The 23,933-nt window shown below is 44.8% G+C and overlaps 1 protein-coding gene across 3 annotated transcripts in view; it reads right to left on the bottom strand.

Annotated features, from left to right (window-relative positions):
• Positions 1 to 3,568: 3,568 nt before the first annotated feature.
• The window catches only part of Limch1 (LIM and calponin homology domains 1), a 311,271-nt gene continuing 290,906 nt past the window's right edge, over positions 3,569 to 23,933 (bottom strand). For all 3 annotated transcript variants that reach the window (NM_001001980.3, NM_001368863.1, NM_001256122.2), the window contains 3 exons: positions 16,274 to 16,382; positions 13,927 to 14,029; positions 3,569 to 6,492 (listed from right to left, as the gene is read on the bottom strand). In NM_001001980.3, the coding sequence (NP_001001980.2) occupies positions 6,467 to 6,492; positions 13,927 to 14,029; positions 16,274 to 16,382 (238 nt within the window). In that variant the 3' untranslated portion in view covers positions 3,569 to 6,466. The remainder of the gene's footprint in view (positions 6,493 to 13,926; positions 14,030 to 16,273; positions 16,383 to 23,933) is intronic.

The following is a 23,933-nucleotide window of genomic DNA, read 5'->3' as shown; positions in this document are numbered from 1 at the left end:
CTGAGAGCAGCCACATGGCCAAAGGCTGGCAAGGCTCTGCCAGAACTCAGTGCTCAGTCAGATAAGTGCTGCTTCTTCCAAGCCCCCACTACATTTCATTGCAGAATTTGTTAATTTCACAAGCCCTAACAGACTCTCCTGTCGGCATGGATGCAGAAGCGGTTCTTCTCCATTCTTATAATTGTTCCCCTTTTTGCATACAAAGAGAGTTGCAGAGAGCCAGAATGAGAAAACATTAAAGTGTATAGTTAGCAGTAAGCCAAGGACAACCCCACCAATCAGCAACCACTGCTGGGAGTATTGGGGCTTATTTGTCTCTGTCTTCTTCCTTCTTAAGTCGGTACGTATTTATTGGGCAGGGATCTGAGCATATTTCTGAACTCTCAGTATTTCCAATGCTGCTGCGTACTAGGGTTTATTTTGGGGTACATTACCTCAGAGGACCTGTTCTGGTGATCCCACCCAACAACTTCGACAGAAGTTGAGTTGTTGTTGTTTTTGGTATGTGTGTGTGTGTGTTTTAAACACAATGACAAACTGTAAGTACGAGGAGCTGGAGAGATGGCTCAGTGGTTATTTGTCTTGGCTGCTCTTCCAGAGGATCTGAAGTTTGATTTCCACCGCCCACCACCATGTGTTACCAGACATACATCCAGGCAATTACCCGTATACATACAATTAAAATGTAAAAAATGTAAACACTGGGGAAGTAATTCTATTACTACATCTTTTTAACCTACATATACATATATAGTACTAGACAGCAATCCTAATACAAATGGCCAACATTTTCCCATAAACTGGAACTTACCCTATTTAAAATGCATTATCCTTTTAAGAACACTATGTGGCATGCTATATTATTTTATCTAATTTATTTTGGGACAGGGTTTCATGCCCCATGTTAGCTGGTCTCTGAAGGCACTCGTAATAAAGCGAATGTGAAAAAAATAAAAAAGCAACGAGGTTGGCAGTCCTTCACCGTATCCTCAGTAGCACCCCTCCTCCCAGCTCGGGTCCTGAGCTCTGTGTCCTTCTTAGACTTACTTCAGCCTGTGTTGTGTGTCTCTAGGGACTACAGCACTTGGCTCTGTGCCTCTAAGTCACATGGATGGGGTCTTGTACCACATAAAATGTATGCACATCTTTAGGCGTCTTGCTATTGTAGTCCCTATTTTTCCAAGACATCTGAATGTGTGCGTGATCTTTTCTTCACTCGCTTTTTATGTTTTTTTTTCCTCATATATATGCTAGTAGTGCTATGAGGTCATTATTGAACATGTGCATGCCTGGACCCATCTGACTGTTTCCTGGGAATCTGGAACAGTTAACAGGGATTTATCCTGACTAGCCTTGACTGGGGAAGAGCTGGTAAAGTACACACTTCTGTAAAATATTGAGACACGTCTGTAAAATACCTGAGACACAGCACCTAACTCATCTTAGAGCCCAGACTCTCACCTAGAAAACACAGGGAGGCCTAGAGCAGTCTTGGAACATGATAGAAATAAAAATAAAAATCATAGAAATAAAACAACATTTGAAACAGTCCAGCTGTTAAAATAGTGCCAAACAGATTTAGGGAAGAAAAAAGAAATCTTGTTTCCTGAGTCCCTTGAAGCCGCTCATAAGCAAGTATGAAACTATTTAGGGGAGAGGCACAGTTGGTCTGGACCCCAAATGCAGTGCTCAGAAAGTAGCAACCCCTGAAACAACACAGTGGTCAGCTCTTCAACCCTGTTAGAGTTCTCAGCACTGTTGGTGTTGCATGGGCCTCTTAGCTCAAACATCCACACATGTAGATAACTTTGTGTGATATTTATCAAAATAAATTATTCGTATTACAGCAAGTTAGCATTATCCAAAAAGGCAAAGAGAAAAGTTATGGGTTGAAAACTAATTTCCTGAGAACAGAATTATATATATGTATATACACACACCTATGCAATGTATAAAATTATACACACACATATATGTACATACATACATACATACATACATACATATGGCTATATACTTTTGAGCTCCTTACTTTTGGATTGAAAAGCTTTTTTTCTAAACATTGACTTATTTTGTGCACATATAAGCATGTGTGCACATGTGCATGTATGCATGCCTCAGTGCATTTTTATGGACACAACATGTGTGTCCCTGGAATTGAACTCAGGTCATCTGTCTCAGCAGTAAGTGCTCTCTCTGGCCCACTGAACCATCTCTTTGGCTCTTGAGTTCTGTAATTTGGGAGGGCATTACGCTAGAGGGAGTTTAGAGTTGCTCACTTTTACAAACTAGACATTCCACAGGCAGAGGGTGCCATTGGGAGCTACTGATTTCTTCCGACAGAATGGTGTTCAGTTTGCTCCAGTTCTCCTTCCTGTACAGTGCTTGGCATTTTCACTGAATTATGAGCTCACTGAGCCATTCTAGTTTTTAACTAATACCTCAGATAATACCAAAGAGTGGGGGAGGGAAGCTTTGCAGTCTAGATTAGGGCTAAAATTATTTATTCCTTAGAACCTCAAGAAAGTAAATCGAAAGAAAACTAATTCAATATGGCAGAGATAAATGCTTTTCATTTCAATAAAAATATTCTTCCTCGATTTCACAGAGTCACTTTCATTATGGCAATTATGTTTTAAAGATTTATTTTTCTTTTTAACTATGTGTATGCCTCTGTGTAGGTACATGCATAAGGGTGCAGGTGCTTGCAGAGGCCAGCAGAGGGCGTCAGGCCACCTAGAACTGGAGTTACAGCCAGGCAGAGACCAGCAGAATGCGTCAACCAGATATGAGCTGCCCGGCAGCCCCAACAATTAGTATTGTTACTCTGTAACTCTGACCATTCTTCTACAAAAGGAAAAACACGTGTTTCCCATGGTAGCAACAACTAACTGCCCACCAAACTTTGGAAAAAAAAAAAAAAAAGAAAGAAAAGAAAGCAGACCCCCACACAACCATTAGTAGCAAGTAGAATATTGTACCCGAAGCAAGTTTCAAGAGATTTGCTTGCTGTTGCCATCCTATAAAAACATAGGACGGAGTACAAGGTTAAGTACACAAAAGCTTTAGAAAAGGTGTGTGCGTGCATGGTGTGTGTGTGTGTGGTGTGCCAACGGGCATCACTGCCTCACAGCATCTTCTCTGGTCCAGTCCAAAGGGGCAACTGAGGAAAAGGCCCTTTGTGGGGCCAACTGCGTAGACAGTGAGCAGGGACCACGGAGGAAGCAGAGGGGCATGTGTTGACCTCAACAGACTAGCGCTGTTTGATCCCAGCCAGTGCTCAGTACTGATCATTATTTGGTTGTTTCTGGAAGCTTCCATAGGCACCTGAACGATCTCTCTTGGTCACGGTGTGTCTAATGTGAAGGAGTTAAAACGTTCCCTTGCAAGGCAACTCCACAGCAGCCCCTACAAACCGGCTGGTAGGTCCGATTTCTCCTCAACAGAAGACCCTGAGCACACATTTCTGCCATCATTTGACAATGGAGCCCCGGGCAGAGAGCCCTGAGACTTTCTGATTCCCAAGAAGAGTTACCCCACCCCTCCAGAAGTAAACAGGCAATACCAAGACGATTTGAGTCTTTTATTTATAAATGTACATTCACTGTAAAAGCTGTTGCATCTTAGACAACTCTTCATTTTTAATTTTTAAAACTATTTCTCAGAGGCATTTTTAGAATAAATATTGTAAAGGAAAGTTAGTGTAACTGATACAGAAAGTCACCCATCCAGAACAGGATCATCTCTTTGGATGGGCTCACATCGAAAGGTGGATCATTTCAGCTCACCGGATCTTACGCCAGGTACTGGTGACTAGAATATGTATCATGTTAATGACGCTACACAGAAAGTGGGACAAATGCCATGACAGTTTGCTAGTGAGAAGCAGAGTCACCCATTTCTGTCCTTGGGAAAGAAGTGTTTAGAGTCTGAGAGGAGAGAATCAGCTACGGTCCCGTAGGACCAATAAATCACTCCCTTGCCTCGTCTGGTTTTTAAACAAACACATTTACATTATAGCTCCACACAACAGAGCATTTTTTTTTTTCTCCCTGGGATCTCAAAGATTATTTGAAGAGAAATAGATCATAGTCTTTTATGCTGCATTGGGAAACGACAAGATCTAGTCTGCCGAAGTTGCCATGTAACTGCCTCTAAATGAAATATAAATCAAATAGAAATAGAAACGGTTGGCAATTAGAATTTAGAAGATGTGGGAGATTATTCCAGGCTGGTGACTAGTGTTCATTACGGGAAAGCACGTTCCGCACTTGGGGAATGGGGTTTTATTTCTCTTGACTCCAGTCTAGCTTCGACACACGTACAATGAGTCTCTCTAAGAAATATGTATAAATGGCTTTGTGAAACCAGGAGACTGTGCAATACTCCTGTGCTCCTGACATAATGGATGGCCTTGCGCATGTAAAAAGGATTCTATAAAAGTCGCGTATGAAGGACCGTATTGTACATGTTTTGTGCATCGTTGCTCATAAAGTACTCTGTTAGTATCATGCGAAGTGTAAACATCACATTTATTAAAATAGTTACTAAAACATGCAGGTGCTTCATCAAAATATTGGACTTGATCTGTACATTTTCAAAACTTTTCTTTTTCTTTTTAAATTTTTCCTTTTTTTTTATTTGTCTTTTAAAATCTTTTATTCATTTTTTTCCCCCCTTGTAAAGCAGCAAACACCTCCGAGAGAAGCCGTGGGAACTAGGGAGTGACTTCGTCTCCCTTTGGTGTTCCGAATCTGCCGTTCGTCACTGTGTGCAACAGCTTTGCGTTTTCTAAGGCACAATTTTTAGTGAAATGGTATGTGAATTTCAATCCAGTAACAGCTCGTCCAAATGACAAAGTGGCCAGTGGACCTCCATTGGCCGAGATGTCTGCACCTATAAGGAACCCACATGCAAAGAACCGTCTAGCATGGAAATAAATAATTGCTAGTCATACTCCATAAGACACAGAAAAAGTTATTGCTTACATAACAGAGAAACACCTACCTGCTTTCTCTCTATGCTACATTAGCCCACTAGGAGTGTACCCATAGTCTACATTCGCCTGACGTCATCTCCACCCAGTTGCCATCCCTTTAAGGCAGAATAAATAGTTCTTCGTTCCCCAGTCTTAAGGAAATCGGCCTGGAAGCTAAGTCGCTATGCTTTAACCGCTGCATTCCTTTCGTGTCTGGCTGAAACTTATCACACGGGGCACCGAATAAACCAGGCTTCCGCAGGAATCCCTTTCTGAACGGCGAGTCAGGTCCAGAATTCTTGAGAATAAAGATGATGATGCGGGAGGATGAAGGCGCACACAGGTCCACGGGAGTGGGCAGGGGCAGCAAGGCGCACACAGGTCCATGGGAGCGGGCAGGCGCTGCCACGTTGCTGCCACTTGCAGATCAGGTTGCGGGCTTGTCACGACATACCATCTGGGTTCTGTTAGGATGGACTGTATGCTTTTCTTTGGATACCTGGGCTTCAGACCCTCAAGGAGAATTTGCAGGCAGACAGGAGATGTACTCGTTCCTAAAAACCGGACTGTCCTCGATGCCTAATACCCACAACCTCACATCAAGCCCCTTATTGACAACCGCTACCCCAGTGCTTAGAGAGAGCAAGCAACCCAATCCTCAAGGCTACTACTGCCATACTGGCCTTGTACATTATATTTCCTCATAGACTTCATAATACGTTCGAAGATAATGGCTGATCTGTTTCCTTCCTGTTTCTTCCTACCTTTGCGCTGTGTTGCAGGGAGGAAGTCTAGGGACATTGCAAGGGTTCTCTTCCTTTGATGGGGCCAATCTATATTAATGACATGACTTCCAGGGTACACAAAATCTACTACTAACAGTGTGATAATTTATTGGTAGGACTTCTGCCCCCAAGGGTAAGTAACACAAATGTCTCCGGGAATACAGTATATATTATCAGACTAGTGTCTTTGCATTAAAAAAAAAAAAAGTTATAGTTCAGAGTCAGAACTCGCTGGGGTATCTAGAAATGCATTCACTTTATGCTCTGAAGTTGGCATGTCTTGCACTTCCTGCAGCTCAATTCTGTAAACATAACGTGTTTAATTTCTAGAAACACTAAAACACAACAGGTTTATTGCACCCTTCTGCTCTTCCCCAGACAAGAGAGTAACCCCTTTTCAACCAGAAGCAGCTCAGCCCGTGCTAAAGCCACTTGTTAACTCTTCAGGGTCATCCCAATGCATTATGCTTGTGTATACACTGTGCACATGCAGAAGAAGAAGAAAAAAACCCAGCCCCTCCCCACCCAACCAGAAGCACAAACACTGTGCTGCAATACAAAAGAGCAGATACCACCTTGTAGGGGAGTCTTCCAGAAATTAGGTGAATGCCAAGAATCCCCTGGACTTGGGGTTTAATAAAGCAATTGCCAAGGGACACTCTTAGTAGAAAAATCCTCAGTGGCCCAGAAGCTCCCAACCTCATCACAGTGTTGTAGGCTGGCCGGCACCTGTGGTGAGAAAGACAGGAATTTGGGTTAGTCAATGTGTCTCACCCCATGTACTTCCCAAGGGTACCAAGCAGTACCCTTGCAGAAGTCCCTTCCTCATGGGGAGGGATGTCCTGGCCCACCCTGATGCTCTCAATATCATGTCCGGGCATGGTACGTGGCATCCCGAGGGACTTTGTTAGAACACACAGCGTGAGCTCCTCAGACCCACACAGCCACAGTGTGCATGTGTGCCTACGCTTTATGCCTGATGTAAGAACTCTGGGTTTCCCCCTAAATTAAATGACCCCTGCCTCAAGCTTTGAAACACCTAAGCAAGAAGAGGATTTATTTATTCATTCTCTCTTGAGGTCTTAGGTCAAAGAATCAGTTCACTGAAACTGGAGAAATCTAAGTTATCTGAAAACCTGATTGCCAGGTTGAGCAGACAAAAACACAGAGTACCTAATAAACTTGACTTCCAGATAAATACACATTTTAAACGGGTAAGTATATCTCATGTGCTATTTGGGACACACTTATGCTAAATCTGTAGCATGCAGTGTTTGGAACGTATACATACTGAGAAAACTATTAGATGTCTGAAATCCAAAGTGAAGTTGTATTGTTTAGCTGGGGTGTGCTGGGGCATGCCTGTAATCTTAGCACATGGGAAGCAGGAACAATAGAATCGGGAGTCCGAGTCCAGCCTTGGCTACATAGTGATTTTGAGGCCAACCTGCACTACAGTGTGAGTTTGGGTCTATCTCAAACCAAGGCGCTGCCACCATGACCAAGGCCATTCCAAATGGGGCAAAGGAGATCCTTAGACGCCAGGTGAGCAGGTTCATGCTGATGGCATACACTTGCGATTTCAGCAGTGGGAAAGCAGAGAGTGGGGGGTTCCTGGGGCCTGCTGGGCAGGCAGCCGAGCCAACTGGAGTTTTAGGCTCAGTCAAACAGGCAGACAGGAAGGCACATGCATATACACACCTAAAGATAGCACCTAAGGAATGACAACCAAAGTCACCACTCCTGGTCTCCATATGCATTACACACACACACACACACACACACACACACACACACACACACACACCCCAAATAAAAAACCCAACCCAACAACAACAACAATTCACAGCTCTATGAAATCCGAGTTTCAAACAGTCCACTGAGCATCTCATACTCTGTCTGGTCACCCAATCTAACAAGGGTCATGTTTTGAGTCCTTGCTGAAGATTTCAGAAGGCCTCTGTCCTCCCTTTAGGCACTTCAGTCGTGCTGAGACACACACTGGAGCAGACCCAGGGGAGTTAGCACTAAGTGCAGTCACCAGAGAGCAGAGTGTCAAGTGCGAAGGCGCCACAGAGCCCACGCACAAATGCACAAGTTAGCCGAGATGGCTGGGTGATGGCTGGACTCCTGACGGATAATCTGTTTTGCACTTCCATTCCCATTTACATAGGAACTTAAAAAACGCCTTGCGTGGCTTTTAGGACTTGCATTTGAATATGTTTTAGGACTTGCATTTGAATATGCTTTCTGCCATTTTTCCTCCAGCAGGGGAAAAAAAAAAGTTCATTTGAATGTGACTAGTTACTTGAAAAAAGAGGGGTTAAATATTCAGGTTTTATTATTCCACAGAACTAAGTGATTTTTGCTTCTCTGGAACTCCTCTGATGTACACAGCACTTCCCACCAACCCACCTCCTCTCCTCTCCATTCAAAGCAAACTTTTAAAAACAACAACAACAAAAAAGAGTCGAGGTCAGCCATCTTCCCCTGTGCCATCTGCGTCTGGGGACAGTCACCCTGGCAAGCATGTTTTTATTCCGTTCGCTAAATCACTCCTACTCACAACATCACCCGTGAACACATTTATTTCTTAAGACATCAAGGAAAAAAATGAAGTATTCTCATAGACCCTGGTCAGTCTCACATATTCACTTAATCATAATCAGCCTAAAATAATACTAACATTTTCTGGAAAAACAAACAGGGAAGAGTTTTGTTTTTTTGTTGTTTTTTGTTTTTGTTTTTTTTTAAAAAAAAACATGGAAAAAAGAAAGAAAGAAACCAGAGCATGTGTGGCTATTACCAGCCAACGTTAAAAACTATCATGATATACAACAATTAAAACCACTCAGGAATAGAAAATGAGTACATTAAAAAACATAATCAGATATCCAGAAGCAGACTCAGATATATGGGAACTCATGAGAAAGCTGGCATTTCATATTAGTTAGAAAAAATGATCATTAGTAATATTCATGCCAATGGCTAACTCACCTGATAGCTGCCTAATTTTTATCTCTAAATGCACTCCCGAGGATCACACATTTACAAACTGAAAGCCACTTTAGCTGTGTCTATACCTTTGGGATGAAAAGTGTTGCTTTCTTTGAGTGGGACATAAGGCCTAGAACTTAGGTGAAGAATTATATATTTATTTTAAGTGAAAGCCTTTTCCATGAAGATAAATCACAAAGTAAAAAACAAAAACAAATAAACAAACAAAAAACAATTATAACCGGAGCATGAGGCGCACAGGACACTGGAAAAATGCTTTAACTTGTAAAGCACTTCAATGGATCAGGTCCCAACAGAAAGGACTAAGGGCAGAGCTCTATAGTACAGAAAAATAAACAAAAATGGAGAAAAAAACCATATGGAAAGAGGTTCACACTCAGAATTAAAAATGCACATCTTGAGGCTAAGGGGAAGCCTCAATTGGTACAGTATGGAAGTGTGAAGACCTGGATTTGGATCTCCAGTGGCCACATAGAAGCCACACATGGTAGGTAGTGCATGTGTGTAACTCCAACACTGGAGAGTAGGTGGAAACATGGGGTGAGGGTGGGGAGATCTGTGGAGTGTGCTGACCAGCCAGCCACCCACATGAGGCAGTGGACTCCAGGTTCAGTGACAGACCCTATCTCAAAAAATATAGTGAAATCCAGGCTGGTCTCGAACTCGTGATCCTCCTGGCTCTGCCTCCTTCAGCAAATCCTACCGGTGTGTGCCACCACAACCAGCAAATACCCATGGGAGGAGACAGAGACAAAGTGCAGAGCAGAGACTGAAGGAATGGCCATCCAGAGACTGCCGCACCTGGGGATCCATCCCATATACAGTCACCAAACTCCTACACTATTGTGGATGCCAACAAGTGCTTGCTGACAGTAGCCTAATACAGCTGTCTCCTGAGAGGCTCTGCCAGAGTCTGACAAATACAGAGGTGGAGGCTCTCAGTCAACCACTGGACTGAGCACAGGGTTCACAATGGAGGAGTTAGAGAAAGGACCCAAGGAGCTGAAGGGAAAAACAACAATATGAACTAACCAGTACCCCCCGAGTTCCCAGGGACTAAACCACCAACCACACATGGTGGGACCCATGGCTCCAGCTGCATATGTAGTAGAGGATAGCTTTGTCGGGCATCAGTGGGAGGAGAGGCCCTTGGTCCTGTAAAGGCTCTATGCCCCAGTGTAGGGAAATGCAAGGGCCAGGAAGTGGGAGTGGGTGGGCTGGTGAGCAGGGGGAGGAGGAGGGAATGGGGGTTTTTGGAGGGGAAACCAGGAAAGGAAATGTGTACACACACACACACACACACACACACACACACACACCAGTGAAGAGTGACTGTGGAAGACATCTGCTGTTGACTGCTAGTCCCTACGCACACATCCGTATGTATACATGTGCACACACATTTACTCCACACCACACCCACCCTGCTACATACCTAGGCAATGGAGTGTCTCCCTAACTAGCAGAATGGGTGTTTGTTTGTTTGTTTTTTAGTGCTCAGAGTGGAGCCCTGGCTCTCCCCCGGTTCTCGTGCACACTAATGAAATGCTCTGCCCTGAGCTGCGCCCACAGCCCAGGGGTAAAATGTTAAGAGATGATGATCTGCACCGTTGGTATCAGCAGAAAGAAGGAAGAGGCTGGCAAGGCTCAGACCTATTAATACAGCACCGCTCTTTCTCGGCATCTCCCCACCGGAGATGACTTCACGTGTTCATCCAGAGTATGCAAGGATGTTCACAGGAGTAGCTGACAAATACCACCGTTCAAAGACTGGAAATGTGTGGAGTGTCCACTCAGGAGAAAGAACAAGCCAGCGCTGACAAGGTGTTAAGGTGGACACAGCTAGACTAAAAACTCCGTACGGAGCCCAATCACCCTGTGAAACGAATCCCAACACGTCTGCAGCTAGGTGCATCTCATGGGCAAGTGTGTGCACAATTTATAAACATCCATTCTACCCCTGCCTAAAGAAACTACAGGAAAGGCATGACCTCAGGGAGATGTTGATCTCAGCTTAGGATGATTCTGAACAATTCAAAATCTCCAGTCTTACAGAACTCTAATGTCTATTTACTTGGCTACTCTTTTGAATGTAACAGAGGGCACGGTGGCAGAGACAGTGAGCAGAAAACAATTGGGACCCTTTGCTTTCTTCTTGGTATTTTTAACCTTCTGAAAAGCACAAGTAAAATATTATATTTTGAGAAAAGGTAATGGTTCCCTGTGTGTGTGTGTGCACATGCATGTGTGTGCATGCATGTGCATGTGTGTCTAGAAATGATGAAGGTATGGGATATACATGTATGAAAATGGCATAAAGAATATGTGCTAATAAAAGAAAAAATATATCATAAGCAAAAAAAAAATATGTGTATAGTCTACCTTCAAATAGCTTTCTTATTATAGGAACTGTTCCAGGAACTCTCTGGCTCTTGCTTTTAGTTGGAATTAAAGACAGTTTCAGCCCCCTTTATATTTATTTGCGTGTATAACAGAAGATCCTAGCCAGGAACCAAAGTCTGGATGGAAACAGGCCACTGTGCCCCATGGGGTGTTCAGGCTTGCCAGCATCTTCTGAGCATGCTCTGTAGACCCTGGTAGAGCCATACATCTACAGTGGTTGCTGCAGCTGCCTGACAGTCCCTTCCCTTGTTCTAACAGTGCCCTCCTGGGACCATGATTCCCATGTAGCTGCTGGATGGGGCTGAGAAGAAAGCGTGACTTATAAGAATGATAGAGGGAGGGCTGGAGAGATGGCTCAGTGGTTAAGAGCTCTTCTGAAGGTCCTGAGTTCAAATCCCAGCAACCGCATGGCGGCTCACAACCATCCGTGATGGGATCTGATGCCCTCTTCTGGGGTGTCTGAAGACAGCTACAGTGTACTTACATTTAATTAATTAATGAATGAATTAATTAATTCATTAATTTTGGGGCTGGAGCGAGTGGGCTGGAGAGAGAGAAGAAAAAGTTTCTGAAGATAGCTACTGTGTACTTACATATAATAAATCAATCAATCAATCAATCTTTTTTTTTTTTAAAGAATGATAGAGGGAAAATCACTCTGAAACCTGGGAGAAAGGTTCTTATTTTCTCTTCCTAAAACACAAAAACTAAACACACAAAAGCCCAGTTCAAAAATACAATTATTACACATTACACGTGTATGTATGTATCTGTGTATTTAGACATGCATATTTTTGAGGTGTATAAAATACTATTTATACACTTCATATAGAATACAAGGTTTAACAATTAATGCCATGTGTAATCTATGACATTCTTGACCCATCCATCACTGGACAATAGCTTCAACTGGAACTCTATGACCTCAAAGGTTTGTCATAGACCCAAACAACCTGCACTTGACTTTTGTTTTGCCTCATTTTATTGATAGGCATGTATTTCTCAATATTCTCTAATGTACTGAAAACAAATTAATTTTGTTTTTTTTTTTATTCTTAATCTCCAATCTAGAAGTCATTGTATAATTCTTCACTTACTTTGACAAATAATATTTTTGAATTTCAGACTCCATTTCATCAATATAACTCGTGCACTTTCATTAAAAGGTCTCAAGCTGTTGGGGGTCTCTCTTCACTGCAAAAATATTCTACTTAATTACCACACAGCTTGCCACCAGCCAGTTTCAAACTGCAGCAGCAGACTGAAACAGTTGGACAGCAGCGCCCTCTGGTGGCTCTAAATAAAACATGCACCGTCTTGAGGAGGGTGGGGGCAGAAAGTCTCCACAGCCAGTCAGCTTTTAAGATCTTATTATGACTGGGGGAGGCTCAATGCAGGTGACCTTAGCTGAGATGCCTAACAGTGGGGACACAGAACCTGAAGAGGTCACCTCCTGTAACCAGGCAGACCCCCCAGTGGAGGGATAAGGACGCCAATCTATCCACAAAATTTTTGACCCAAAATTTGTCCTGTCTAAAATAAAGTCAGGGACAAAGCAGGAGCAGAGTCTGAAGGAACAGCCAACCAATAACCAGACCAACTTGAAACCCATACCATGGGCAAGCACCAATCTCTGACATTATCAATGATACTCTGTTATGCTTGCAGACAGGAGTCTAGCATGGCTGCCCTTTGAGAGGCTCTATTCAGCAGCAGCAGCAGCAGCAGCAGCAGCAGCAGCAGCAGCAGACTGAAACAAATGCAGATACCACAGCCAAACCGTGGGTGGAGGTTGGGAATCTCTTATGGAAGAGTTGGGGGAAGGACTGAAGGCCTTGAAGGGCAATGGAACCCCACAGGAAGACCAGTAGAGTCAACTAACCTGAACACCTGGACGCTCTCAGAGACTGAGCCACCAACCAAAGATCATACACTGAGGTCCCTGGCACAAATGTATCAGACGTGCAGCTCAGTTTCCATGTGAGTCCCCCCAACAACTGGAATGGAGGCTTTCCCTAAAGCTGTAGCCTGACTGTGGTCTCTGTCCCCCAACATGGCTGCCTTGTCTGGCCTCAGTGGAAGAGAATGCACCTAATCTGCCAGAGACTTGATGTGCCAGGGTGTGGGGATACCTAGGAGGGCCCATCATCTCAGAGGTGAAAGGGGAACTCTGTGTGTGTGGGGGGGGGGGCTTGGAGGGAGAAGCATTTGGGATATAAATAAAAACAAGCCAACAGATTTTACTGTGTGCTAAGGTATGGAAGTTGCTGGCAGGGGCCATTACTTTGTGTCTCAATAAATTTCCAAGTTTTCAGAACAAAACCATATTCTGCTACGAAAACTCCTGAAGGGCACTGCCATGGTAGAGTGGGCACACACTTCTCAAACCCTGGGCAGCCACTCTCCACATTCCTCCACCTGCAGCAGGTGCTGGCCCTTTGCAGACAGGCTTGGCTGAGGGACAGTTCTGCAGATCCTAACCCTTCCTCTGCCTCCACAAGGTGAGTGATCTCAGGCAGAGTCCGTCTCAAACCTGGCCTATGGTTTTATGTGCTCATGCACTCCTTCATAAGAATCATTTGCCCACAGGGAGCAGGAACTTCCTGCAAGAAGCAGCTGGTTGTTGGCTTTGTATTTTCTTTGACAGCCATCCTACGAATCCCTTTTCCAGGGGTAGGAATGTCAACTGGAGGGAGAAAATACCTGATTACAGGGGCGGGAGGGGAATCTCTCCATACTCACTTCTGGATCGCATGTAGCAGTCGGTACAGTTTAGGAGACCATTGCGAATCCTGACGTCTGTCCCGCTTACTGCATCTCCGAGCTGTCCTTTACAGATGCCGCACTAGGGAGAGAAGGCACAGGAGTTAGAAGATGAGTGGCGTAGTATGTGTACAGCGTGCTGGTGACTGCTTGTGGTGGTTTCAGTGAGAGTGGCCCTTTAGGCTCGTTGGTTTGCATGTTCAGTCCCCGGGTGTGGAACTGTCTGGGAACAATTAGGAGGTGTGGCCTTGTTGGAGGAGGTGTGTCGATGGGTGTGGGCTTTGAGGTTTCAGAAGCCCACAGCAGGCCCAGAGCTTTGCTCTGCCCGTGGTTCAGGATATACAGTACTCAGCTAATGCTCCATTCCCATGCCTGTCTGCTTCCTGCCATGATGATCATGGACTCTACACCCTCCTAGGACTGTGAGCTCCAAATCAAATGCTTTTCCTTGTTTAAGAGTTGCCTTGGTCATAGTGTCTCTTCATAGCAACAGAGCAGTAACTAAGACTGCTCATGTGAGCCAAACAGGGGTACACCTACAATCTCCGTGTTCACTGAGCATCTACTGTGGGTTAGCTATAGTGCCATAAGCCAAATTCATGGTAACAGGAAAAATATGTTTTGAGCATTTTATCTTAACTCCTTGTATTTTACAGAGGACACAGACTGAGAGACACTAACTTGACTGCCAATGGTCTCTTAAGGCTCTCCAGGCCACTCCACCTGAGAATTGCTACGGAACGCATGCCACAGTGCTGTCCCACTTTAGAGGTGCACTGCCGCTGCCAAGGGTAACAAATTCCCTGGGGGTGGAACCCTTATTAGCCGAGTGGTTTGAGAGCAGAAGGGAAATGTAGGAGGGAGGCATTTGCCACAGAGAAGGTGGTACTAGGGGAGAGGTGGCATTCAGCTAGGTGCCAGCCCCTTCCAGAGGGACCAGACCAGCCTCTAAGTCATGCTCTGAGACTAGCTCCCAGAGACTGAGCCACCAGTCAAAGATCATACATGGGCTGGTCCATGGCCCCTGGCACATAGGTAGCAGAGGACTGCCTTGTCTGGTCTCAGTGAGAGAGGATGTGTCTGATTCTGTAGAGACTTGATGCTCCAGGGAAGGGGGAAGTTGGGGGGTGAGATGGGGAGGGTCGGTGGGTGATGGAGGTGAGTGAGGAAGCACCCTCTTGGAGGCAAAAGGGAGTGGGGATGGTGTGAAGAACTCTTGGAGGGGTCTGGGAAGAGGGGAGACAACATCTGGAATGTAAATAAATACATTTTAAAAAAAGACTAGCTGGGCCACAGGAATACATTTGGCAAATGGTAGAAACTGTATTTCACTCTGTTTTGTCTGATTTGTGAATTTCATTGACTGTTGCTTAGATTAGGGACAGAGTGAGTTATTTCAATCTCATACAAGTTGATGTCATAGCCAAGGGAGCTACCAATGAGAAAGAGAATAGAAATTCTAATTAAAAAAATGTATCTGCATCATGCAGAGAAAATGATGACCCAGATCCAGAAATAGACAGTTTGGCTTCAAAAATCAATGATATTCACTTGAAAGGTGCTCATGAGTAGGAAGAGAGGCTGGGATATACGGATTTATGATTCATTCACCTGACAGTAAACCAAGTGTAACAGCCTGCCTATAGCAGGAGAGCTGGCATGTTGGCACACGGTAGTGACCTCAGCACCAGGAGACTAAGGCAGAAGGACTTCAAGGGGATTGAGGCCAGCCTGGGCTACATGGTGAGACCTTTTTTCAAACAAAACAAAACACACCAAGGAACAACAGGGGCGAGCCAACAGACTTAATACAGGGCAGATGAGCCCTGGGCTTCTCAGATGGAGCCATCATTCCAAGGTCTCAGACAGGCTCAGTGTGAGAACTGAAATCTGACAGCTAGCCATGGCCACTTACTGGGTGGAATATATTCTATTAGGGCAATGTCTGAAACCCCATCACATAAAAATCATACGACTGCAAGAACAACAAAGATGCTTTAGATAAAGCCTTAAGGCCTACAAGGCTCAGAAGCCCCATTGTCTTCCAGCATCCAGTTGCAACTTCTTGTTACAATGTCTGCTTTTAGCAACAGAAAGTATCTGGAAAGACAAACTGCACAGATGTGGTTTTCTTCTTCTAGGAGGATTTTTTTTTCCTCCCAGAGGGACTCAGGGTCAGAGAGCTGCATCTTTAAAGCTGGACTTGACCTACACATCTGTCTACTATGCGAGGGGAGAGGATGTAAGGTTACAGGAGAGATTTCTCTGCGCAGGACAAGACCGGAATCCTGACATCAGCTTAGAGCAGAGAGCACTGTGTACATACCCTGAAACACTGAATGTGAAAGTAGAGATTCAGGGTCTCGATGATCATCGCAGCACCTTTACCCAAAGTGAGCCCGCAGGAGGAGCACAGTTTCTTCCCGCTTATAGACCTGGGGCGGGGGGCGGGGGGAGGCACAGTGAGTACAATGAGAAATGAGAGCCTTGGCTCGCGCCACAGGCAGCCGCATGCAAAAATGGCAACATGGATTTTTAAATAAACCATTAATAAAATGAGAACCATCGAACTGACAGTGGATACAGAATTAAGCAGAGCCATACACTGCCAGCAAGCTGAAGGTGACAGGTCATCACGTGGTGCTGAATCTGCTGTGTCTGGGGCATGCTGAGATGACTCAACATACGACGTGTCTCATGTTTAAGGAAGTCCTAATGACACGAAGATTTAGCTTTACCAAGTGTATTAGTCAGGGTTCTCTAGAGTCACAGAACTTATGGATAGTCTCTAGATAGTAAAGGAATTTATTGATGACTTACAGTCGGCAGCCCAATTCCCAACAATTGTTCAGTCGCAGCTGTGAATGGAAGTCCAAGGATCTAGCAGTTACTCAGTCTCACGCAGCAAGCAGGCGAAGGAGCAAGGGCTCGAGCTAGACTCCCTTCTTCCAATGTCCTTATATTGTCTCCAGCAAAAGGTGTAGCCCAGATTAAAGGTGTGTTCCACCACACCTTTAATCCCAGATGAAAGGCATAGCCAGATTAAAGGTGTGTTCCTTAACTCGGAGATTCAATCTTCTGGAATCCATAGCCACTATGGCTCAAGATCTTCAAACCAAGATCCAGATAAGGATCTCCAAGCCTCCAGATAAGGGTCACTGGTGAGCCTTCCAATTCCGGATTGTAGTTCATTCCAAATATTGTCAAGTTGACAACCAGGAATAGCCACTACAATCCACCCCTTGTCAACTTGACACAAATAATATCTCATGTTCACATGAAACAATAACAAGGTTGTAAATACGCCTAACATGATATAACTATCCCTCGTACAATCGCAAACGCAGTAAATTTACAATGGGCATTCATATTACTTTATAATCCTCGTTTCTGCAACTGGTTACGTGGCCTTAATTGGTATTTATAACTACCTTCCTCTACTACCCATTCTGTATTTCCTTCACCTTCAGCCAGCACCTCAGCAGGTCTTGGCTCTTTTCCTGGAGGATTGACCCATACCTTCATTCCTGATGGGTCTGCGTCCTTTGTCATCCTGCTTGGATTAGGCTGTTGTAGTTTCCCATTGACTTTAATCACAGGACATGGTAGTACTAAGAGACGCCCTAAGGGATCTCCTGCACTCCAGACATAATCTTGCTTACCACCATTGTGAAGAGGTAATCCAATTTCCCCATGGTAATCTGGATCTATCACCCCTCCTAACACTGTTATTCCTTTTTTAGCCTGTTGGTTTAAGGGCATTAGAAGCCCAAAATGACCAGGGGGAAGTCTGAGCTTCCAGTTCAATGAAATGTTTGTTGTAGCTCCTGGTAGGAGCACTCCCCTCTCTGGAGCCAAAACTTCTAAGCCAGCAGAACCTAGAGTTATGGGGACAGGAAGCAAAAATTTTCCTAGAGGGTCACTAGGAGTGATAGTAAGTGGAACTATTCCGTTTTCCACCCCTTGATTCCTGGACCCATGAATCCTGGCTATGGGTGAAACTGTACCATATATCGAGCGCTGATTCAAAGCATATACTGCCTTCTGAAGAACTCTGCCCCAGCCTTCCAAGCTGTTACCACCTAATTGGCGCTGTAACTGCGTCTTCAAAAGGCCATTCCATCTTTCTATCAGCCCAGCTGCTTCAGGATGATGGGGAATGTGGTAAGACCAGTGAATTCCATGATCGTGAGCCCACTGTCGTACTTCTCTGGCTGTGAAATGAGTTCCTTGGTCAGAAGCAATACTGTGTGGAATACCATGACGATAGATGAGGCATTCTGTCAGTCCGTGAATGGTGGTTTTAGCAGAGGCATTACGTGCAGGAAAGGCAAATCCATAACCAGAATAAGTATCTACTCCAGTAAGAACAAAACGCTGTCCTTTCCACGAAGGAAGTGGTCCAATGTAGTCAACCTGCCACCAGGTTGCTGGCTGGTCACCTCGAGGAATGGTGCCATATCTGGGGCTCAGTGTTGGTTTCTGCTGTTGGCAGATCTGGCAATCAGCAGCAGCTGTAGCCAGGTCAGCCTTGGTGAGTGGAAGCCCATGTTGCTGAGCCCAAGCATAACCTCCATCTCGACCACCATGGCCACTTTGTTCATGTGCCCATTGAGCAATGACAGGGATGGCTGGGGAGAGAGGCTGACTGTCCACAGAACGGGTCATCTTATCTACTTGATTATTGAACTCCTCCTCGGCTGAAGTCACCTTTTGGTGAGCATTTACATGGGACACAAATATCTTCACATCCTTTGCCCATTTTGAGAGATCTATCCACATACTTCTTCCCCAGATGTCTTTCTCACCAATTTTCCAATTGTGATCTTTCCAAGTCCCTGACCATCCAGCCAATCCATTGGCTACAGCCCATGAGTCAGTGAATAATCGTACATCTGGCCACTTCTTCTTACAAACAAACTGTAATACCATGTGTACTGCCCGAAGTTCTGCCCACTGTGAAGATTTCCCTTCACCTGTGTCTTTCAAGGTTGTCCCAGAAAGGGGTTGTAATGCTGCAGCTGTCCACTTCTGGGTGGTACCTGCATAACGTGCAGAGCCATCAGTAAACCAGGCTCTAGTCTTCTCCTCTTCGGTCAGTTGATCATAGGGAACACCCCATGAGGCTATAGGTGCATGCTTGGCAGCAGATGGCATTGTAACAGGAGTAGAAACCATAGGCATTTGAGCAACTTCTTCATGTAACTTGCTTGTGCCTTCAGGACCTGCTCTGGCCCGATCACGTATATACCACTTCCATTTGATAATAGACTGCTGCTGTGCGCGTCCCACTTTATGACTTGCAGGGTCTGATAGTACCCAGCTCATGATGGGTAGTTCAGGTCGCATAGTAACTTGGTGTCCTATTGTCAAACGTTCAGTTTCCACTAAGGCCCAATAGCAGGCCAAGAGCTGTTTTTCAAAGGGAGAATAGTTGTCTGCAGATGATGGTAGAGCTTTGCTCCAAAATCCCAAAGGTCTTTTCTGTGATTCACCTACAGGGGCCTGCCAGAGGCTCCAAACAGCATCTCTATCAGCCACAGATACCTCAAGTACCATCGGGTCTGCTGGGTCATATGGTCCAAGTGGTAGAGCAGCCTGCACAGCAGCCTGGACCTGTTGAAGGGCCTTCTCCTGTTCCAGGCCCCACACAAAGCTAGCAGCTTTCCGAGTCACTTGGTAAATAGGCCTAAGTAACACACCCAAGTGAGGGATGTGTTGTCTCCAGAATCCAAATAGACCCACTAAACGTTGTGCTTCTTTCTTGGTTGTAGGAGGGGCCAGGTGCAATAACTTATCTTTCACCTTAGAAGGAATATCTCTGCATGCCCCACACCACTGGACTCCTAAGAATTTCACTGAGGTAGATGGTCCTTGAATTTTGGTTGGATTTATTTCCCATCCTCTGATACGCATATGTGTTACCAATGAGTCCAAAGTGGTTGCTACTTCCTGCTCACTTGGTCCAATCAGCATAATGTCATCAATATAGTGCACCAATGTGATATTTTGTGGAAGATCCAAACGATCAAGATCCCTTCTAACTAAATTATGACACAGGGCAGGAGAGTTAATATATCCTTGAGGCAAAACTGTGAAGGTATACTGTTGGCCTTGCCAACTGAAAGCAAATTGCTTCTGGTGGTCCTTATGGACAGGTACTGAGAAGAAGGCATTTGCCAGATCAATAGCCGCATACCAGGTGCCAGGAGATGTGTTAATTTGCTCAAGTAACGAAACTACATCTGGTACAGCAGCTGCAATTGGAGTTACTACCTGATTTAGTTTTCGATAATCAACTGTCATTCTCCATGATCCATCTGTTTTCTGCACTGGCCAGATAGGAGAGTTAAACGGAGATGTGGTGGGAACCACCACCCCTGCGTCTTTCAAGTCCTTGATAGTGGCAGTAATTTCTGCAATGCCTCCAGGAATACGATACTGTTTTTGATTCACTATTTTCTTTGGCAAAGGCAACTCTAAAGGCTTCCATTTGGCCTTTCCAACCATAATAGCCCTCACTCTACAGTTCAGGGAACCAATATGAGAATTCTGCCAATTTCTGAGTATATCTATCCCAATTATACATTCTGGAACTGGGGAAATCACCACAGGATGTGTCCGGGGACCTACTGGACCTACTGTGAGTCGGACATCAGTCAAAACTCCATTAATCACCTGCCCTCCATAAGCCCCTACTTTAACTGGAGGGCCACAATGTTTCTTGGGATCCCCTGGGATCAGTGTCAACTCAGAACCAGTATCCAGCAGACCCCGAAAAGTCTGATTATTTCCTTTTCCCCAGTGTACAGTTACCCTTGTAAAAGGCCGTAGGTCCCTCTGGGGAAGAACTGGAGAAAGGGTAACAGCAAAACCTTTGAGTGTCTTATCAAGATCCTTCCTCAGCGGAACCTGGCCACCCCTTCATTCAAGGGGTTCTGGATCTGCAAACTGTCTCAAGTCTGGAAATTGATTCACTGGCCGAGATTGCTGTTTACCACGATCTAATGTAGCCTTTCTTTCATTTGGCTGTTTACCACGATCTAATGTAGCCTTTCTTTCATTTGTTTGAGAATTTTTCTGCTTATACAGATCAAACAAATATGCAGTAGGCTTCCTATGTATTTCATTCCTGGAAACACCATGATTGGTTAGCCAGTACCAAAGGTCCAACCGAGTCATGCCATTATAAATTTCACCTCTCCTGTGCTGACCATTACTGGGTATGTTATTATAAACATTCTTTTGTCTACGCTGTCCATTATAATAACTAGAATCACCTTGTCTCGGGCGATTCAATGCTGCCACCTGGCCCTTGTTACCTCGGAATCCAACTAAACCCAGTGAATTTAATTCATCTAATTGAGCAGAAGCATCTCCAATGCTAAGATCTGGCACAAGGAAAAGGGAAAGAACAAAACCCTTCAAATGTGCTGGTGCCCCTCTCACCAATTTGCGTCTTATAGAGCTGGTGAAAGGCATATCTTCTGGACCTTCCCATTGTGGACAATTATGCTTTACACAATATATCCACTCTAGCATTGCAATTTCCCTAAGTCTTAAAATCCCTTCATCAACACTAAGCCATGGAATATCAGGCATCTCCAAGTCATTTCCAGTAGGCCATCTTTTGATAAACACCTCAGCCAACCATTCAAACAAACTTTTGACACCTTTTTTAACTATGCGAGCTTCCGTATTAAACCTAGAATCTCTACTCAGAGGACCCATGTCAATAAACTCAGCCTGCTCTAGTTTTATGTTCCTTCCACCCTTATCCCACACCCTTAAAATCCATTCCCACACATATTCACCAGGTTTCTGCTTGAATGAATTAGCAAACTCATTAAGCTCCTTAGTAGTGTAGCGAATTTCCTCATGGACTACACTTTCTACCTCCCCTCTAGGAGCCTGTTTTGCTTTGAGTCTGGTTACAGGTCTAGAAGAAACTATTGGTGGGCCGTGAGCAGACTCTGCAAAATTAATTTCCTCATGTGGGGAAGGCATTATTTCAAGAGGTGGGGCTGAGGGTACTACTTCCTCAGGTGGGGCAAACCCTTGAGAATCTGAGGATTCAAAATTCTCAGCTTCAACATGGTCTTCCCACACATCCCCATCCCATGTTGTAGGATCCCATTCTTTGCCAATTAGAGCCCTTACTTTAACTGTCGACACACTCTGAGGCTGAGACTTGAATTTTCGCTGTAGTTCAGCCAACCTTACAATGAGAGTTTCTGTTTGATTTTCTGCAACTTGAGCTCTATTGCTACAAGAGAGAAGATTCTCCTCAAGGACACACTTAGCAACTTTTAGATCGTTTACTTGTGTCTGGAGCCTTTCGATTTTATCACACAACTCCTTCCTTTCATTCATCATTTTTTCCACAGATACTAAGAGCAGCCAGCCAGTAAAATCATTTTTCGATTTTTTCCCCATCTTGTAGAAAGCTTTGTGCACTGAATCACCTAATTCATTAAGAAAATCAAGGGCATTAGCTTCTTTAAGTTCGGAATATAGTTTCAACCATGGGTCTTCAAAATTCTCTGAGCTCCCAGGAGGGAGAGAATCTGGAGAGGTTTCAATAGTTGAAAGTGCTGGTGGATCAACAAGCCAATTCCAGAATTTTAAAAGATTCATCCTTGTACTTCTGTTACTCTAGAACCACTCCTGGTACCAACTTCTGTATTAGTCAGGGTTCTCTAGAGTCACAGAACTTATGGATAGTCTCTAGATAGTAAAGGAATTTATTGATGACTTACAGTCGGCAGCCCAATTCCCAACAATTGTTCAGTCGCAGCTGTGAATGGAAGTCCAAGGATCTAGCAGTTACTCAGTCTCACGCAGCAAGCAGGCGAAGGAGCAAGGGCTCGAGCTAGACTCCCTTCTTCCAATGTCCTTATATTGTCTCCAGCAAAAGGTGTAGCCCAGATTAAAGGTGTGTTCCACCACACCTTTAATCCCAGATGAAAGGCATAGCCAGATTAAAGGTGTGTTCCTTAACTCGGAGATTCAATCTTCTGGAATCCATAGCCACTATGGCTCAAGATCTTCAAACCAAGATCCAGATAAGGATCTCCAAGCCTCCAGATAAGGGTCACTGGTGAGCCTTCCAATTCCGGATTGTAGTTCATTCCAAATATTGTCAAGTTGACAACCAGGAATAGCCACTACACCAAGGTTCTGAGGTAGCTTCAGCAATGTCTTAGTGAGGGTTTCTATTGCTGCATGGCATGATGACACTCCATGTCCCAAAAGCAAACTGGGGAGGGAAGGGTTTATTTGGCTGACACTTCCAGATCATAGTCCATCATTGGAGAGAGTCAGGACAGGTACCTAAGCAGGGCAGGAACCTGGAGGCAGGACCTGATGCAGAGGCCATGGGGGGGATGCTGCTCACTGGCTGGCTCCTCATGGCTTACTCAGGCTGCTTTCTTACAGGACTGCCAGCCCAGGATGGCACCACCCACAATGTGCTGGGTCCTTCCTCATTAATTGAGAAAAGGCCTTATAGCTGGATCTCATGGAGGCATTTCCTTACCTGAGGCTCCTTTCTCTTTAGCTTGTGTCAAGTTGACACACAAAACCAGCTAGTACAAGCAGTTCCCATGAAAGGTGCATTGGCCTGCTATGGCCTTTCATTTTTACAAAGAGTCCACTATGATATAGGAGAGGAGGCTGCCTTGTGGAGGCTTCAGGGATACGGTTCCTGCTCTGCCCTGAGTTCATGGGGAACACTGCAGAATGCTCTGTTTAGGTCTCCCTTCTACCTACAAAAGGAGAGGGCTGGCCATACCCCTATTGTGTGCTCCAGAATAGACACTGAGCCTGCAAAGATAGATACTTCTTTTCTATCTGTATTGCCAACTCCTGGGACTGAACCCACCTCCTTCCACCACCTACAGCCCTGGACACTGTCCACCTGCCACTACAGGTGCCACTGCAGGGCTGTCCTCTCTTAGAAGCTTTGCAGCTTCTGTAAGATCAGC

Source organism: Mus musculus, chromosome 5 (genome assembly GCF_000001635.26).
Source record: "Mus musculus strain C57BL/6J chromosome 5, GRCm38.p6 C57BL/6J".
Taxonomy (NCBI): domain Eukaryota; kingdom Metazoa; phylum Chordata; class Mammalia; order Rodentia; family Muridae; genus Mus; species Mus musculus.
Note: the sequence above shows the minus strand (reverse complement) of the source record. Positions and strands in the feature narration are given on the sequence as shown.